Source organism: Mastigoproctus giganteus, chromosome 2, assembly GCF_048544385.1.
Source record: "Mastigoproctus giganteus isolate SK-2022 chromosome 2, ASM4854438v1, whole genome shotgun sequence".
NCBI lineage: Eukaryota > Metazoa > Arthropoda > Arachnida > Uropygi > Thelyphonidae > Mastigoproctus > Mastigoproctus giganteus.
In genome coordinates, this window is record NC_143576.1 from 174,415,636 (window position 1) to 174,436,054 (window position 20,419).

The following is a 20,419-nucleotide window of genomic DNA, read 5'->3' on the forward strand; positions in this document are numbered from 1 at the left end:
TATCTCAATAATTCAGAACATAATTACAACTTTGATCAGAAGACAGAGGCATGTTGGTAGCTATGTTTGAAAAGATCCTCTTCCAGGGAAACCAGAGTCTCCAATGTTTTGAAAACTAAATTAATAAATCTGATTTGTCATCTATGATGAGCATAAGTGCAGTGGACTCTTTTTTTTGCAAAAAATAAGATAAGCCTGCATTTTAGGACTGAAGTTACTAAGTTTTCTTTGCTCCAATGTAGAATTACTTGGCATTTAAGAAAATGGTAGTGGATATCTGAGAAGTTCAGGATGTTTATGCAGGGCAATGTTTCTCAAACTGGAAGGTAGAATGTAGTGTGCTTTCATTATCAAAACTATGGCTAGCATTTCCAGTCAGTAGAAGAAGGTCATTAATATACAAGAGAGGGAGAAAGAATTGAATATCAGCATCTGTTGAGAAGTCAGAAGACATTGAGCCATCTACCATCACTTGCAGTGAGCACTCAGAAAAAAAACTGGATATCCAATTGCAAAAAGCAGTCAGCAATCTATAAGACGAGAGCATTTTTAGAAAATTTTTATGCCACACATGATCAAATGACTTAGAAATGTCAAGAGCGACTGCCTGAGTTTTACCAAACCTTGCCATAAAATATCTCTAGTGGATCAGATCTGGTGGATATCACGAGTGGATTGAATCCATACTGGTGATCATTGATCGGATGAAAAATTTAGAGATAATTTAAGAGTTAGTGGTTGATAGATTTGTCACCCCATTGTACTTACCTGTATTCTTTTTGAAGTAATGGAGAAATCTATCAACCACTAACTCTTAAATTATCTCTAAATTTTTCATCCGATCAATGATCGGATGAAAAATATGCCTCATCCAGCCGGTTTTTCCAACCTTTTAAGGAACTGGCTGGATGAGGCATATTTCCAAACAGATGGAAAAACAACAGCAAAATAAGAGAGTATAAAAAGGCAAAAGGAACAGAAGGAAGCTCAGGAACACAGGTTTTGAACAGTGGAGAAATGTCATCAGGATCTGGAGTTATCTTTGCATCCAGATTTTTCATAATTCTTATAAAATCCTTCTGGCAGAAGACCATGGGAGGCACTGAGTGGATATTGGCTAAGGTAGGAGATAGTTTAGTAAGATAGCATATAAAAGAGTTAGAATATAAGTAGAATTCCAGTAAGTAAGCTTTGTCTGTAGCTGAGGATGCGATAAAAATATCAAATTGTAAGAGAGAGGTGGGAGTACAGAGAGACAGAAGTCACAATGGATAACTCTGGCAAGAAACAAGAATGCTCAGCTACTATTTTGACAATAAGAAAGTTCCTACTCTTAGGTTCAAAATCAAGCTTAGATTGATTAATAACTGTTTTATAATTGTGAGCTTTAGTATAGGCAGAAAATGAAGCTGAACATTTGGATATAAGTCAATTGCAATATGCCGTGTTCATATCTTGAACAGCCTTGGCATGTCTATCGGAAAACCAAGGTTTAGAGAGTGACAGGGTTTAAGGGTGGAATGCAGAATAAAGGATTTCTTCCCTACAGAATATTTAAAACAGCAAGCCAAAGAAAAGAAGAACAGCAGTCACATAGAACTTCTCGTTTTGTATTTTTACAATGCCGAATGACATGAGGTCAAGAATGGCCACAAGAGAAAGGCCTGTTAGAGAAGAGACTATTGGCAAGTTGTGACTTGAGATGACAAGGGCATCAATAATATTGTTCATGTGTTTTGAAGGTTGTTAGTGAAAAAAAGATCAAGGGTATTGGGTGTGTGGTTAGGACTGTCTAGTATTCTCATAAATAAATGAACTGGCTGTAGGTTGGTAAATGCAAAAGCTTCAGCATCTTGAACAGCTGGGCCAGTTTAATAGAAATCAACTGGAGTATTAGCCAGATTTAGTAGAGAACATTAAAATCACCAAGGAAAATTACTTCACTATCAGAAAAGTTAGACTGGAGAAAGTTGAAAAAGAATGTTTCAAAGAAGGGGAAGTCAAAGAGTTCCAAGTGATTAGTGGAGTTCAGAAAGCAATGGAGGCAACAGATGAAATTTATAGTAGTGGCTGAGACAACTGATGCATGGGAATCTCTCATAAAGAGTAACTGAGGTTTGGCAGATTGTAGATGAAAATGTATTTCACTGAGATTGAAACTGAGACATGTTTTTTGTGAAACGAATGAGGCAGTTCTTTTCTGGAAAGCAAAGCATGAGGGATTAGAAGTACTGCTGGGGATTTTTTTTTTTTTTTTTTTTATGAAAACCCCAAACACGAAAGGTATCAAAACCTATAGTACTTAGTACCGTGCATGGGTTGAAGGAGAAATATGGGGGGGGGGGAATACCGGAAACTTTGCTCTAGAGACTAAACATGGGTTTCACCACTTCAAGCCTCCAATAAGCAAAGTGGTGGTATTTCACCGGTCGATGAAAGTCATCTACCACCTGTATTCTCATGGGACAAGCAAATATATGGGTTGTTAGGGTTACCAAGAATAAAAACAGGCACATGCATATACATGCAAGTATACTAATGATGCAAGTATAGTAAATAAATTTGATTGAGTTGAAGTATTAGTTAAAGCAGCAAATGAAGAGATATCAAAAACATTGTTCCAATGTGACACAGTGGATGCAAAATTTGAATATGATAAGAACAAGGTACAGAAAGTGCAGACAAGATTTTGGGGTGGGAGTCATGCTCTTTATTAAGAAGCACATAGAATCTAAGACACTGCGCCTGGCTGACATAGACGGTCAGCATAATGCTGAATCAGTGAGTGGCAAGCATCGGGGAAAACAAAACTAAGATAAGGAGATGTTATTGACCAAATGACTGTGATGAGTATAATTAACAGCTGTACAAACAATTAGAGCAAGCAAATATATCAGAATGCTTTATAATGGGGGATTTTAACCCTGCAGGTATTGTGGGTTGATCATTTACACAGTAACATTTGATGTTGTAGAGCAGATATCATCTTTTAAGGGCACAAAAGGTGATATAGTTGTACACGTTGGCACTAATGATATTAAGAGTAGGAGACCGGCGGAATTACTTAACAAGTACAGGTCACTGTTGAAAAAAAGCCGTGAATTAGGGTTGAATTTGAAAGTATCTGTAATTCTGCCCAGACACGATAGGAGGGAGTATATGATGAGAGCCATGTCGATCAATTCGGCCCTGGAAAGATTGTGCAAGGCTCAAGGGGTAGAATTTTTTTTCAGCCTGGTCTGTACTTGAGCTTGTCACAGACATTCTCTCAGATAGGCCAGACAAGATGTACTTGCTACCTGGGAGTCTAAAACGCTGATGGAACTGATATTCGGGTGACACTCAAGTCAAGTAGACCCAATTTCGGTGAAGTGCGGACGGTCTGTAACAACCAAATACTCTGCTTGCACCTTCACGATGGTGGGACTGTCAGTAATCCTGGGTATAACCTCCATGCACAAGTACATGGTTGGTGACCACGTGAATGCTACCCCTCTATGTTACCAGGCAGTACTAGGTGGTAGATGACCCTCATCAATCAGTGAAATACCACCATTCTGCTTATTGGAGGCTTGAAGGGGTGGAACCCATGTTTAGTCTCTAGAGCTAAGTTCCGGTCAACCCTTCCCTATGTCTTCCATCATGCAGTATGATTGATGACTTTTGAGGTTATGATGAACGTCGTGGAGTGATCCAATATTCCTTACATTTCGAGGGCACAGCTCTAAAACGGCGATCGCAGGCCAGCCGCTAGCTAGTACACCGGACTGAACCTATTGGTAACTCTCTAGGAGGCTTCCGGATCAGCTAGTGTATAATCTTGCTATCTCTACTCTGCCAGATATTGACTGGAGGAAGTCCGAGTAGTGTGTATGCGGGGAGCATTGTCAAGGCCACATTATGTCAAGGATCTGGGTATATTCTTACCACATGTATGCCATATCCAAAAATTTCATTACTTCATACAGCATGTCCCACCCACTTTTTCTTACTATTGAATACACCATGAATTGTCAAACTAACAGAGCAAGCTTATCTGCGAAAAGATCTAAACCTCCGAAGCACTTCCTAATTCATTTCACAAATATACGTGGTCTCAATTCTAATCTTAACGATGTCCATTTCCACTTGCAGTCTGCCGAACCCCATGTACTTTTTCTGACAGAATCTCAGTTATCGGTTGATTCAACTACTGCTCATCACAGATGCCCAAATTATTTGTTGTATGATTCCTTTCGCCTCAAAGGTGGTACTTGTGCATATGTCCATTCTGATATTCCCTGTCAGAGACTTGGCAATTTGGAAACTCCTCTCTTTGATCTTCTCTGGCTTAAAATCTCTTTACCTCATTGTGCCAAATTCATCTGTTGTCTCCACCGTTCTCCCAACTCCACTAATCACTTGAGGTCTTTGACTTCCTCTCTTTGCAACTTGACTTTCTCCAGTCCAACTTTCCTAACAGTGAGGTAATTTTCCTTGGTGATTTTAATGTTCACAACTCCAGCTGGCTTCCGTTTTCTAGTCACACAGACACAGTAGGTCGAGATCCTGAGGCTTTTGCAATTACTAATGACCTAGCACAGATTGTTCATTTACCTACAAGAATACCGGATAATCCTAATCATACAGCCAATACGCTTGATCTTTTTCTCACAAACAACCCTTCTAAGTACACGGTCGAAGTGAGAGGTCCTTTAGGCACTTCAGATCACAACTTGGTGATTGTCTCTCTTCTACAATGGAACCTTTATCTCATGGCTATTCCCAACCTCGTGTTGATTGGCATAACAAGAATGCAAAATGGGATGACCTGTGAGACTTCTTTTCTTCTTTTCCTTGGTCGGATTACTGTTTCAAAACTTCTGATGTCAACGTTTGCTCAGATCGTGTAAGTGAAATCATTCTTGCAGGAATGGAATCCTTTATCCCACACTCCACTTTAAAATCTCGTCCTTTATCTAAACCTTGGTTTTCCAATAAATGTGCTAAGGCTGTTCAAGATAAGAATGTTGCATATCGTAATTGGCTTGTTTCTAATTCTTCAGATTCATTTTCTGCCTACACCAAAGCTCGCAACAATTGTAAAGCAGTTATTAATCAGTCCAAACTAGAGTTTGAACAGGCTAAGAGTAGAAAACTTGCTTCTTGCCCCAATGGTAGCTGAGCATTCTGGTCTCTTGCCAAAGCTATTGGCCGCAACTTTTGCCTATCTCTGCTCCCACCTCTGTCCAAACCAGATGGTTCTGTTGTCACTTCAGCCAAAAATAAAGCTGACCTGCTAGCATCCCATTTTTCTTCCAGCTCATGTATTAATGATCTTGGTAAAACACCTCCCACCATTCCCAACACACTCCATTCAATGCCCCCTGTGGTCTTCCGTCAAAAGGATATCAGAAGGATTTTGATGAATCTTGATGCTAAGAAAGCTCCAGGTCCTGATGGTATTTCTCCAATTGTTCTCAAAACCTGTGCTCCTGAACTTACTCCTATTTTTTGCCAGATTTTTTCACTTTCTTATTCCAAAGGTGTTTTTCCTTCTGCTTGGAAATTTGCTCATATCCAGCCAGTTCCTAAAAAGGGTGACAAATCCCTCCCATCCAATTATCGTCCCTTTGAAATTACTTCTACTCTTTCTAAAGTAATGGAGAAATCAGTTAACCGCCAACTCTTAAACTACCTAGAAACCTTACGTGTGATCAATGATCGCCAGTATGGATTCCGTCACTGTCGATCCACTTGTGATATTCTGGCTTATGTTACCCATTTATGGACAAATTCAATGGAAAGATTCGGTGAAACACAAGTAGTTGCTCTTGACATCTCAAAGGCTTTTGATCGTGTTTGGCACAAAGATCATCTAAACAAGCTTCCATCTTATGGTTTGCCAACTGATTTTAGTAATTGGTTATCCATTGATAACCAATTACTAAAACTAGTAATTGGTTATCCATTGATAACCAAACTGCTTCTATTGAAATGAGCAGCAGCTTGGAAAATAAGATGCAGGATATTTCAGAGACTGTTGGGAGTCACTGGGGTACAAGTAAACACATGGGTTGTGTTAGGGTAGCTAAGAAAAAGACCGGGTGCATGTATACTTGCGTGTACACCAATGCTAGGAGTTTGGTAAATAAAATTGATGGATTTCAGGTATTGCTCAAAGCATCAAAGACGGATATTGTTGAGATATCAGAGACATGGTGTCACACAGATATAAGTAATGCAGAACTGGAATTTCGGGAGTACAATGTCTACAGAAAGGATAGACAGGATAGGAAGGGAGGAGGGGTTATGCTATTAGTTAAGAAACATAAAATCCAAGGAAGTGAAGCCAGTTGACATTGCTGGACAGTGCAGTGTTGAGTCAGTTTGGTGTGACATAAGCATTGGGAGATCAAAATTGAGAGTAGGAGTGTGCTATAGGCCTAATGACTCTGATGAGTATAATAAGAAACTGTACAGGGAAATAGAGTGGGCCAGTAAATCAGAGGGTCTTATAATGGGGGATTTTAATTTCCCAGATATTGACTGGAATTTGAGGGCTGGTCACTCACACACTAGCAAGGCTTTTGTGGATTAATTGGATGACTGTTTTCTACATCAGCATGTTTGGGAGGCAACTAGAGGGAGTAATACTCTTGATTTGATTATCAGTAGTGATTCTTCATGCATTAACAGGAGAGACTACTTCTACAGGGATGGGATACACTTAAACAGAAAGGGTGCAAGAATATATGCTATCGAGACAGAGTTTGGTGGGTCGGAAAACTGCTAGCTTGGGGGGGGGATACATGGACCAATAGATTAACAGTAGCCACTGGCAGAGGTGAAAGTGATTCTTGCACTGCTTCTATTGGAATGAGCAGCAGCCTGGAAAAACAAGATGAAGGTTATTTTAGAGACTGCTGGGAGTCATTGCGGTACAAGTAAACACATGGGTTGTGTTAGGGTAGCTAAGAATAGGAACAGGTGCATGTATACTTGCGTATACACCAATGCTAGGAGTTTGGTAAATAAATTTGATGAATTTGAGGTATTGCTCAAAACATCAAATGTAGATATATTGTTAACTCCGCCATGGACAGTCCCAAGCCCGGCTGCGAAAGGAGGAGGAGGGTGGTCATCCTGCCGAAATGACCAGAACCGGGAAACCGGGGAAACTAGGCAAGAAACCGCATGAAATTCGGAACAAGCTCTTACAACAATGTTACTGCATCCGGGGTAGCCGATGCGCCAGCACTGGGGACCCAGGGTGCTGGTGTGAAGTGGACCACTGGCCACAGAACAAGCTCTTATAACAATGTTACCGCATCCGGGGTAGCCGATGCGCCAGCACTGGGGACCCGGGGTGCTGGTGTGAAGTGGACCACTGGCCACAGAACAAGCTCTTACAGCAATGTTACCGCATCCGGGGTAGCCGATGCGCCAGCACTGGGGACCCAGGTTACTGGTGTAAAGTGGACCACCGGCCATAGCAATAAGCTTACTACGCCAAAAAGGGCAGTTAACATTGGCGAATGGAATGTTCGAATGGGGCACCATGTTGGACAAAAGGAAATCATTGCCCAAGAACTACTTAGGTGCAAGGTATCAATCGCGGCATTATCCGAATTAAGGCTCACCGGGTCTGGAACAATGATCATCCAACCACCAGCACCTAACGAAGCGGTTATGCTATTCTACTCTGGTGGTGAGAAACGAGAAGCAGGAGTGGGCTTTATGGTCGATATTCAGGCCACCAGTAGTGTGATCGCTTTCCAACCAATATTGGACTGCCTGGCAGTCCTTACTGTCAAGGGCACCATCAAGACCCATATTATCTCCGCCTATGCACCAACTGAGACTAGCCTGGACCCGACCAAGAATGACTTCTACAACCAGCTCCAATATACGCTGGATTCAATTCCACAGACAGAAGTGATCATCCTCGCAGGGGACTTTAATGCCCACATTGGCGTGGACAGATCTGGTTGGGAAACAACAATGGGCAAGTTTGGCCATGGGAAGATCAATGACAATGGACTACGTTTGTTGTCCTTTGCCGCATCTAACAACCTGATCATCGGAAACAGTCAGTTCCAGCACCCTCAAAAACATCAACTTACATGGCGAAATCCATCTGGCAAGGACTCAGCAATCCTGGACTACATTCTGATCAACGCCCGATTTCGCTCATCACTCATGGATGTTCGTGCCATGAGGGGACCTGATTGCGGATCTGATCACTACCTCATCCAGGCTAAGGTGCAGCTCAAATTACGGCATGCAAAAAGGTCATCTCGGTCAGCCAAGCTGGACTGGAGGCAGCTAATGAATACTGCCAACAAAGGGACATATCAGATCGCCCTATCCAACCGCTTCGAGACGCTAGCCGTGCCCGAGGATATAAATGAAGAAGAAAAGCAGATCCCTGATGCCATCCTGGAATGTGCCAACCCCTATGTCCACCTGCCCGACGTCGAACGCAACCATGGATATCAGACGAGTGCCTCGATCTCGTGGACAAACGGAAGCAGGCAAAGTTGGTCGACTTTGAACGGTACCGGCAGCTAAACCGAGAAGTCCGACAGAGGATGACAGCGGAAAGAGAAGCATACTGGAATCAAGTGATAGACGATCTTGAAGTGGCGGCATCCAAGAACGAGTACTGCACTCTCTATCGCACCCTCAGATGTCTGAGTGGAAAGACCAAATTGACTAGTGACAACGTCAAGAATGCTGATGGGACCTTCGTGCGATCACCGTCCAAATGCTTGCAACGGTGGAGTGAATTCTTCAAAGCATTGTATAATCACGACCCACCTCAGGGACCGCCAGAAGCCGCACTATCGATTGATCCCCTGAAGTCTCCATGGTCGATGTTGAGCCTACAGTAGAAGAAGTGAAAGCAGCCATACAATCCCTAAAGAATGGCAGGGCACCAGGAGTGGCCCAAGTCACCACAGAAGCGATTAAAGCTGGGGGAGATGTACTGCTTCGCTGACTACACTCACTGCTCAAAACCATCTGGTGCACTGAACAAATTCCGCTAACATGGAGGAAAGCCATTATTGTACCTATCCACAAGAAAGGTGATAACCGGGATTACAAGAATTACCGTGGCATCAGCCTCCTTTCCATCATCGGAAAGGTCTTTATGAAGATCATCCAGTCAAGGCAGCAAAAACATCGCGAGCAAACCAGTCGAGAAGAACAGGCGGGATTTAGACCCGGGCGAGGATGCTGTGATCAAATCTTTGCCATCCGTCAGCTGATGGAGGAGAGGATCCGGTGTGGACAGTGAACCGTCATTGTTTTCATTGACTTTAAGTCTGCTTTCGACTGTGTCCATCGGCCTGCCTTATGGAAACTACTAGAGGTCGAACATGTACCTCGAAAAGTCATCACACTCCTCCAAACTGCATACAATGGTTTAACCAGCCAGGTGCGCATCCAGAACGATTTATCTGAGGAATTTACCATCCAAACTGGAGTCTGCCAAGGGGATGTAGCCTCCCCGTTGCTTTTCAACGTTGTGGCCGATGTCATTATGAGGCAAGCATTCAGAAACAGATGGGGCATACAATATGACAAGGATCACTATGTGACTGACCTGATGTTTGCCGATGATAGTGCTATCTTTGCTGGTAACGACTCTGAAGCCACGGACATCCTCTACGACATTGCCCGCATTGCCTGGCCATACTGTTTGAAGATCAATGCTGATAAGACAAAGGCCCTGACAACAGATGGGTTGCAAGCCACCATCTATCTCGAAGGCGTCCAGATCGAGCAAGTGCAGGACTTTAAATACCTTGGGTCGCTGGTCCAGGAGAAGAAAGTTGCATCCACCATGGAAATCCACAGCAGAATTGGAGAGGCGGCCACTGCGTTCGCCTCGCTCAAATGGTGTCTGTGGAAGAGGACCAACATTTCCTCAAAGACTAAAATCCGACTCTTCCGGACTTTGATCCTGCCCATTCTCCTTTACGGATCAGAAACATGGATTTGTCTCAAGCTAGATTTAAACAAACTTGAGGTATTCAAAATGCGATGCCTGCGGCAGATTTTGGGCATCTCACTTCGTGACCGCATCACTAATGATACCATCTGCGCCAGATGCCAACAGCAACCAACCATTGCCAACCAAATCCAGAAGCGAAGGCTTAGATGGTTTGGCCACGTATGTAGAATGGGCACGAACAGAATACCATCCACACTCCTTTGGAGACAACGACCCATCCAATGGAGCATCCAACGGACCGCGCCTAGGAAAATGTGGGCCAAGCAAGTGGAAAATGACTTGAAGAGCCGACGTCTCGACCTTAACCAGGCCAGGACTGACGCCATGGATCGTAAAGTATGGAAGAACATCACAGAGCAAGTCCGAAACCCTGCAGCACCTACAGCATCATACTGGTTGCGTGGCCAACCACCTCCCCCAGCTGCCAGCTAAGGACCAAGAAGAAGAAGAGATATATTGTTGGGATATCAGAGACATGGTGCCACACAGATATAAGGAATGCAGAACCGGAATTTGGGAAGTACAGTGTCTACAGAAAAGACAGACAGGCTAGGAAGGGAGGAGGGGTTATGCTGTTAGTTAAGAAACACACAAAATCCAAGGAAGTGAAGCCAGTCAATATCGCCGGACAGTGCAGTGTCGAGTCAGTTTGGTGTGACATAAGATTTGGGAGATCAAAATTGAGAGTAGGAGTGTGCTATAAGCCTAATGACTCTGATAAGTATAATAAGAAACTGTACAGGGAAATAGAGGGGGTCAGTAAATCAGAGAGTCTTATAATGGGTGATTTTAATTTCCCAGATATAGATTGAAATTTGTGGGTTGGTGACACACACTAGCAAGGCTTTTGGGGATTTATTGGATGATTGTTTTTCTACATCAGCATGTTCGGGAGGCAACAGAAGGGAGTAATGCTCGTAATCTGATTATCAGTAGTGATTCTTCATGCATTAAGAATCTGCAGATAAAAGAACAACTAGGTGGCAGTGATCAGAGTGTGCTGAAGTGGGATTTACTCAAAGAGGTAACTACCATCACGGGTAAAGGGAAGAGTTTTTGCTTTCGTAAGGGTGACTACGATGGTCTGAGACAGTATTTAAATTCTATACAGTGGGACCAACTGATGATGTTACCAACAGCAAATTCAAAATGGGAAGCATTCAAAGAACTTATCTTAGAAGTTACTAGGTTTTACAAACCAACTAAGAAATATGGTTCAAAGTTTAAGTCTAAATGGATGTCAGATGAACTAAAGACATATGGCAGAAAAGAAAAATGTACGGGATACATATAAATTAACATGTGACACAAAAGCCTATGATAGATATAAGCTGGTCTGCAACCAAGTTAAAAAGGAGGTTAGGCAGGCGAAGGCAGATTATGAGAAATCTTTGGCAAAGGATGCAAAGAAAAACAGCAAAGAGTTCTCTACTTGTGTAAACTCTAGCAGGAAAGGGATGAATCAGATTGGTCCACTTGATATCGATGATTCAACTGTTGATGATCCTGCTCAGGTAGCTAACAAACTAAATGAATATTTTGCATCGACATTCACACATGAGGAGTGATTCAGCGAGGGGAATGCCAGAGGTGTATTCAACTCTCGCAGTAAGCCAGATAATATTGTAATAACTGAGTAAAATGGAGGAGAAATTGTTGAAGATAAACACAAGAAAGGCACCTGGGGTGGATGGGATCTATCAAGTTATATTAAAGGAGGCAGCAAAGGAAGTAAGCAAACCCTTACCCATAATTATGAGAGCTTCCTTGGACTCAGGGGAGGTACCCATAGACTGGAGATGTGCAAATGTGATCCCAATTGACAAAGGAGGATCAAAGGGCGATACAAGTAATTATCGGTTTGCACTCCGGTTTAGCAAAGGCGACTACGGTGGTCTGAGACAGTATTTAAATTCTATATGTTGGGACCAACTGATGATGTTACCAACAGCAAATTAAAAATGGGAGGCATTCAAAGAATTTATCTTGGAAGCTAGTAGGCTTTACATACCAACTAAGAAATATTGTTCAAGGTTTATTAGGCCTAAATGGATGTCAGATGAATTAATGAGACATATGGAAGAGGAGAAAAATACATGGGTTACATATAAATTAATGGGTGACATGGAAGCCTATTCAGCAGAATGGTTGAAGGGGTAGAAGACAGAGAGTGGTAATCAACGGACACTGCTCATCGTGGACTAATGCTATTAGTGGAGTCCCGCAGCGTGTTCAGTGTTGGGTCCATTGTTGTTTTCTGTATTTATAAATGATATTGATGATATATCAAGCTTAATGTCCAAGTTTGCAGAAGACACAAAGGTTGGCAGGGTTATTAAGGACACTACTGACAGTACGCTGCTGCAACAGGATCTAGAAAAGTTGAGCAGATGAGCTGAAAGGTGGCAAGTGAAGTTTAACATTGACAAATGTAAAGTACTACATATGGGAAACAGTAACCCCAGAGTAACGAATCAACTATGTGGTACTACACTGACAGGGGTAGAGAACAAAAAGGACCTGGGGTTAATTTTGCAGGCAGATATGAAGTTTTCTGAGCAGTGCAGATGGTGTGCAAGAGTACCTCATGGTGTCTTGTCAATGATATACAGGAATTTTTCCATGGGCACTGTTCTGAAATGGCATCTGTATCTCCCCTACCCACTCTCTTCCAAACTAGTCCAAACATGTAGCCACAACTTTTCTTCTTCCTCATTTATCCCTTCAATCTTTTTTTTTTTTTTTGGAACAAACTTCCTTCAAATTACAGTTTTACAAAAATTCAAGTTGAGTGTCTACAGTTAATAGAAGTAACACAAGTAACCAGTTTTTTCCAACCTTCAACCCATGCATAGTAATAAGTACTATAGATTCTAATACCTTTCATGTTTAGGGTTTTCATAAAAAAAAAACTGAGGGTTGACTGAGCTTTCCTCTAAATCTAAATAATCTTCAGAACTTGCATCATCTTTCTGGAAATTTAAAATCTTTCAAAACTTGATTCCACAGAGAACAGCATTCCATTATTTGTCCATTACGTACTTTCTTTCTCAATGAAATTATTACTCTTATTAAATGAAAAATCACTTCTTTTAAGGTACAACAGCTGGTCCAAAACTAATGCTTCCAAATTTTTTATCCAGTCATGTAATGTTACATACAAAATGTAATGATGTCAGGTGGAAATTTAAACATTACCACCTGCAAGTCTCACCACTATGCACCAGTGAAAATAGATGGTGATGTTGATGTACATATGCAGCAGCAGTGGATTACTGAGTTCCCAAACACAGAGAATGTCATATCCACTGAGATTCAATAATTTTGAAAGATGTTTATGGAGGCATGGCATTTGATGTGCAGTGAGTTAGGTGTGTCAGTGATGTACCAATCACTGTTGATGAACACACCAAGGCAGAAAACAAGGAGCTAAAACCTAAGGAAATGTGAGAGCAGGAATATACTTTAATTATTGAAAACAATTCTGGACAATTTCAGATACAGGATATGTACCAGGTAGGTTCTATGAAGCCAAATTGCAAGGGGTAGAGAGTGTAGGATTGTGCCAATCAGTGGCAATTTTCTTATAGCATCATAACTGAAGATGAGATCTGGGTATACCATTATGAGCCAGAGTCAAGACAGTTTTTGGAGTGGTGACACAAGGATTCACTGATACAGGAGAAATTCAAGGCCCAGACATTTGCTGAAAAAAATTGTATGTTCCATTTTTTGGGGACAAAAGAGGAGTTACCTTTGTGGATTTTCTGGAATGGTGACACATACATATACACAATTAGTTTTTCTTGCTATGTGAAGACGTGGAAGAAGCTGAAGACAAATGCAAGAATGAGGTCAGAGAAAAAAGGAAATTTTTCCTTCAGCGCAACAGTGGCAAATCCCATACCGGCATCTGAAGATTACTACAGATCTTGACTGGTCTTTTTTGCTACATCTCCTACACAGTCCTGACATTTTTTCATCAGAACACCCTGTGATGATGATGATGATGCTGCCACTGAAGAAGTCAAGAAATAGCTTTTTTGGAGGCACTGAAAGCAACTTTTATGAGAGGGGAATCCAGACTATAGCTCAGAGTGAAGAAAACGTAGGTGCCTAAATACCTGAATTTTAAATTGGCATATCTGTGGTATCAAAGAAAAAAATTCTGAGGCATTAGTTTCAGTGACTGTCATACTGTAGATTACTTGCCACAGTTAGCACATATGACAAATTTTAAAATAAAATTTTAAACTAAAACAAATTTTAAAATAAAAAAAAATTATAAATCATCAATGGTAGTTTTATATGATATTCATAAGTGCACACTCCAATCCACTAAGAATTCTAATAAAATACTAGCATTAAAAATTCCTCAGCACTCCTGTACTCTATTCAATGAATAGAGTACAGGGGTGCTGAGGAATACTGAGGGTACTTATGCATCATCCACAGTAGGGCTTGCATAAAACGGAGAAATTTCAAAACAGAGTTTAACCGAAGTTTACTCTTAAAACCGGTTTTAAAACTGATTTTCTTAGACTTAGGGAAAATAATTAAAAGCTTATAACACAGGTATTTATTTTATTTTGGGTAGATTGTACAAATGGTAATCAAATCTTTTAAACAAAATCTATCACTTCTTATAGTAAAAAAAATAAAATGCTCCAAAAAAGTAACCAGCTTGAGATTATACAAAATTACAAATTGTATTGAAATCCTTTGAATAAAAACTATCTTCTCACATAGTAAACAAAAAAATAATAAGCCATATAATAATAATAATAAATAAATAAAAATAATGTGAAAAATAAACAGCTTGGGGAAATTACTTTACTATTTATTGCTCAGCTTTTTTCTGAAAATGATCCTTTAAAAACGCAGTATATTAAGCATTTTTCCTGATAGACTTGACCTTCTTTTTGTGTTAAAGAGACCAGTGATAGAAAACACTCTCTCAGATTGGACACTTGTTGGTTTAATGGTCAGCAGTGCTCTATAAACTTTCTCCAGCTTTTCACTTCTACTGCTAGTTGCCTCCAAAATTTTAAATTCTTTTCTGATTTCCAATTCACTCGGATATTTTGAAGGCTCTTCAGTTAATCTCTTTATTACACTATCATACTCTCGCATGAGTGTATCTCCAACCTCGGAACTAGATGAGTCTTTGTTTTCTTCTAAAAGAACAGTTCGTTTATTTTCAGTTTCTTCATTCAACGCTAAGACTCCTTCGGAATGTTTTGCAAATAATCTCTGATAAATCTCTTCAGCATGCTTTTTCAAAACTTGCTTACTTGGAAAATCAAAAGTTCTTGAACCTGAATCTTCTTTCCTAAACATCAATTTGGCAATTTTGTCTTGCATTGTAACGCTGCAAAAGGCTTTGGTGAAACTTTAAAGCAAATGGGTTTTCTGCTGTATCAAGCTTAGCAAGCAGAAATTCTATTGAAGACTCTGCTTTAAGTAAGTCTGTATCTTCCGAGGTTATAGCCTTCAGAATAATTTCAACTGGTCGCAGAAAAGTTTCACATAGCAATTCAAGTGTTTTCCAGTCATTGTCAGACACAGCTTCAGTTGACAGTACTGCACATAGAGCATTTGGAATGCAATTTTTCAATTTCAAAAATCTCTCAATCATATAGAATGTGCTATCCCATCTAGTCTTGCAATCTAATATAAGTTTATATTCTTTCCCATTAAATTTTGCTTTAACAAAATTTTGTAATATGTCATTTTTGGTAGGCGATTTTCGAAAAAGCTTGCAAATTTTTCTGACTTTGTTAATAGTTTGTGCAATATTGGCCATTGGATTGAAGAAATAAATGAGCTCATCGGTAAAGTCGGTTTGATAAAGCATGCCTTGCTGTCTTTCTTCAACTTCTTCATCATCACTACTTTCTTCATTATTTTCATTTTCTTCATTGTCTTTGGGAGACTCAGAGACTGTGGCACCATAATTGATTGATTTTTCATAAAGTACATCTATAACTGACAGATGCATACAGTGGGCTATACATTGTTGATGATTAGGCGTAATTTGCTTGCAAAACCTAATCATCATTGCTGCTCCATCGGTGGTGCAGGCAACAATATCCTCATCCAAGTTCAAACCAAATTCCTTCAAGTGTCCATTCACAGTTTGCTCAGTTCTTCTGCTATCAAGTGAACCATTAATCTCAATAAGACCTAACAACCAATGATTGTCTTTTGAATGCACATTTATATTCATATACCTTTTATTTTGTATAGACATATATTCATCTAGAGTCAGTGAATACCGTGCACCCAAAACCAATGAATTTTTGAAATGCTGAATGAGTTCTTCTTTCTTAGTTTTATAATAATTCAGAACCATATTTTTAATTTCATTCACTGAGGCTGGTGGTAATTTATCGTATTTATTTCTCTGAAGGTGACAGCTTGATTGTATAAACTCACTCTTGGCAATTGAATTAAAAGCAAATCCATCTAAAACAGCTAATTTTGAGATCTCTTCTTCCATAGATTTTTTAACGATAAAGTTTTCTAACGTTCTTACCATTTTTAAGGGAGGTTCACTGTTATCTTGTTTAATGTCAATCTGATGAATTTTCTTTAAATGCAACATCAAAGATGATGTAGATCCTGCAGACGACTTCATTATTTTCTGACATTTCGAACATTGTGCTTCATCTTTGCTTTTTCGAGCAAAATAATTCCATACTTAATATGTCTAAGATTTCATCTTAGACATATTAAGAGTAATAAATATTAATTAGTAGGAATTTATATCACCGACAATTTTAAATAAAAATATTGAATATAACAAAGGCACAATGCTATGCATTACTCCCGCAAGCACTGAATGAAAAGTCCAAACGAGGCAAGTTTCAAAATTTTCACGAAAGAAAATTTTAATTTATTTACTTGCAATTTTTTTTCCCCAATTAAATCTATTGTATTTTCAAAATTACATAAAAGCTAAATTTGGTGAAGCTGCTTTTTGGAGAACATTTGATCGCAAATTTAATAGGAATAAAAAAACAAAAAACTTTCTACGATTGAAATTTGATGCAATATTCAGCGAATCTGTTTCTAGTGGTTAACCATCAATAAGGCACATTCCATAACTTGCCTGGCGAACAAGATAGATGGAACGGAGAAATGTTGAGCATTTTCTTTTACGCTATCGCTCCGACTCACTCAGTCGTAAATGAGTACACCTGCATCGTGCCAGGATACAGGTAGGAAGATAAAAGGTACCCCTCCTAGATTTGGGCCACTTGCCCATGAGATTCGTACCTAAACATAAAATAAAATAAAATAAAAAGCATGTTTAAAACATAAAGCAGTTGAACGATCCAGACAAACGAACAAACAAAAGAAAATGTGCGTAACAAAAAACTATATTCGAGGGCTAACTAAGAAAATATTCGAATCTGGTTTTAGAAGCTCAGTTTCGGTTTTAACAACTCAATATGAAAACTGATTTAACCGGTTTTATAAAACCGGTTTGCAAGCCCTAGTCCATGGTCAGTGTGCTAACAAGCCAATTTTCACTTATTTTTATAAATGGCAGCATTATGCATTTTTTTTAGGATTTTCTTTAGTGTTTTTTGTTGAAGGGATGGTATTATTTGTGTGGAGAATTATTGAAGAGGCAATGATAAATCTTTTCCTTAATGTAATATAAGAAGGGTACTTTGAGATGGATGGTGACTGGAGCAGTCTGTCATGAAATGTATTGTATCTTAGTTTCCAAATCATTTTGTCCTCGATTAGATACTTAATTCAGAGAACTGCTTTTCATTTATGATCTAATTTCCAGTGAAATAAAATTAAAAACATAGCTGAACAACAACAAAAATAACTGCCCGCAAAGCAAAGAATAGTAACCTTGTGATAGTGCCACGATTAGCCATTATTATGAGACAAAGGTAGCATATCAAAATGAAATGTAAAAACTGAAATTAAATCAGAATAAGTACCTTTCTCTTTGGTCTTTCATTTGCAATTCTTCTCTCTCTCTTTCCTTAGCTAACCTCTCTTCAATTTCTCTTTCTCTAGCTGCTGTATCTACAGGTTTAGCACCACCAAATATTGCAGATGATGATGGAGTATTTGCAGATGTATTTTTAAAATCTAGAGGCACTGTTCTGGGTTTCAGCTGAAGCCTTGGTCGCTCTTTAGGAGTATCTAGTAAGAGATGTATCTCTTAACAGAAACAATTTAACAAATCTGTTAGTACTATAAAAGTAGAACAAGGACTGCTTAATAAAATATTAAAGTTGTAGGACATACAAAAGAAAACATTACAAAGTAAACAATTGATTTCAATAAAAAAATAAACCATAAAATATAATTATTATATTTAATATATCATGCTAATAATAGACATTATTAGTATGATATACGCTGTCATTATCAGAATTTTCCAAGGTATAAGAACAGGCAGAAAACTTTCCATAGTAATTTTTATATTACATAGTACAGAGAACAGAGTACAAAAAAATGGCATATGCAGCTCTGTACCTTTGAAAGTTCTCTGCTTGTAACATTTATAAAAATTTACATAAAATTTAATTTCAGAAAATGGTCAGTGATCCGCTGCGAGGGCATTGGATGTTCAAGATATTGTCATAAAAATATGCTTTATTAATTTTACTACATTTTCAAAGCAATTCTATTTGTGTCAATTACTATATAAAATGATTACAGTGACAGCAAAAAATCAGTCGAATGTACTGTTAAATATTTTCTCAACTTTGAAACTTGCAATGTCAGTGTTAACCACAGAATTTTTAATGTCATTGGTCATCTACCTGCAACTAACCCTACTGTATTTATCATGGAAGAACTTTAAGGTTTGTCCAACTTCTAACCATAAATAGACCAAGCAAAAATGAGAGTAGGAGTGTGCTATAGGCTTAATGAATATGATGAGTACAATGAACAACTGCACAGAGAAATAGAGTAGGCCAGTATATCAGAATAACTTATAATTAGAGATTTTAACTTTCCAGATATTGATCAGAACTTGTGGGCTGGTCACTTATAGACTAACAAGACTTTTGTGGATTTATTGGATGACTGTTTCCTACAGAAGCATGTTAGAAAGGCAACAAGATGGAGTAATATAATTGATCTGGTTATCAGCAGTGATTATTCATGCAGTAAAAATCTGTAGATAAAAGAACCACCACGAGGAAGTGATTGTAGTGAAATGATTTGTGATTTACTTAAAGATGTAACTACCATTAAGAGTAAAGGGAAGGGTTTTTGCTTTCATAAAGGTGACTGCAGTGGTCTCAGACAGTTTTAAATTCTATGAAGTAGGACCAAGTGATGCTGTACCCATCACTTGATGATGATCCTGCTGAGATTACTGATAAACTGAATGAGTATTTTACATCTACATTCACACATGAGGAATTCTTTAGGGAAGGGGATACCAGAAGTTTATCAAACTCTTAACAGACAGCTAAATGACTTAATAATAACTGAGAGGAAAGTGGAAAAGAAACTGTTGAAGTTAAACATAAGAAATCCACCTGGTGGATGAGATCTATCCAGTTATATTAAGGGAGGCAGCTAAGAAAGTAAGAAAACTCTTAGCCATATAATTTTGAGAGCATCTGTGAATTCAGAATAGGTCCCTATGGAATGGAGATTTGCAAATGTATCTCCAATTCACAAAGGGGTATCAAAGGTTGACATGAGTAGTTACAGAACTGTTAGTTCAACTTCTGCACTAGGAAAAATAATGGAGTTACTGGTAAAAGAAGTAATGTAGGATCATCTAGACAAGGTAGCATTAGCATTAGCATTAGTAGAGGCATTTGATGCAAGAAAGCAAGCTTATGCAGCATCAGCCAAAAAAAAAAAAAAAAAAAACCCACTTCCACTTCACCCCTCTGTTCGTTCAAAATACCTGTCCAGCTGAGCCTTAAACTTATTTAGGCTATCAACCTCCACCACAAGGGATGGCAGTCTGTTCCACCAACCAACCACCCGCTGGCTAAAGGCAAATTTCCGCACGTCTATCCTACATCTGTCTTTCCTCAATTTGAATTTATGCCCTCTCAGGTGATTTTTCTGAGCTAGAGGAAGAATCCCATCAGCATTGAGCATGCTTAAACCATTCAAGGCTTTATACACCTCTATCAGATCACCTCGCTGGTGCCTAGTCTCCAGACACTGTAATTTGCAAAACTTAAGCCTTTCTTCGTAAGAGCACCCCCCTTTGTTCCATTCACTAATCTTGTTGCCCTTCTCTGTACTCGTTCCAGCAGCTCTACATCCTTCTTGAAATGAGGCCTCCAGACCTGTATACAGTACTCTAGGTGTGGCCTGACCATTGCCTTATACAATGGAATAATCACCTCCTTATCTCTGCTGGAAAAATTCCTGTATATCATTGACAATACTCCATGAGCT

The 20,419-nt window shown here is 39.3% G+C and overlaps 1 protein-coding gene across 3 annotated transcripts in view; it reads right to left on the bottom strand.

Moving 5' to 3' along the window:
* Nucleotides 1–20,419, bottom strand: part of LOC150089761 (eukaryotic translation initiation factor 4B-like) — a 310,970-nt gene that overhangs the window by 83,856 nt on the left and 206,695 nt on the right. Inside the window, exon 9 of one of the 3 annotated variants that reach the window (XM_090368790.1) lies at nt 17,971–18,166. In XM_090368790.1, the coding sequence (XP_090224916.1) occupies nt 17,971–18,166 (196 nt within the window). Of the gene's footprint in view, nt 1–17,970; nt 18,197–20,419 lie in introns of all 3 variants that reach the window. The other 2 variants (XM_090368789.1, XM_090368788.1) reach the window with 2 other exon arrangements.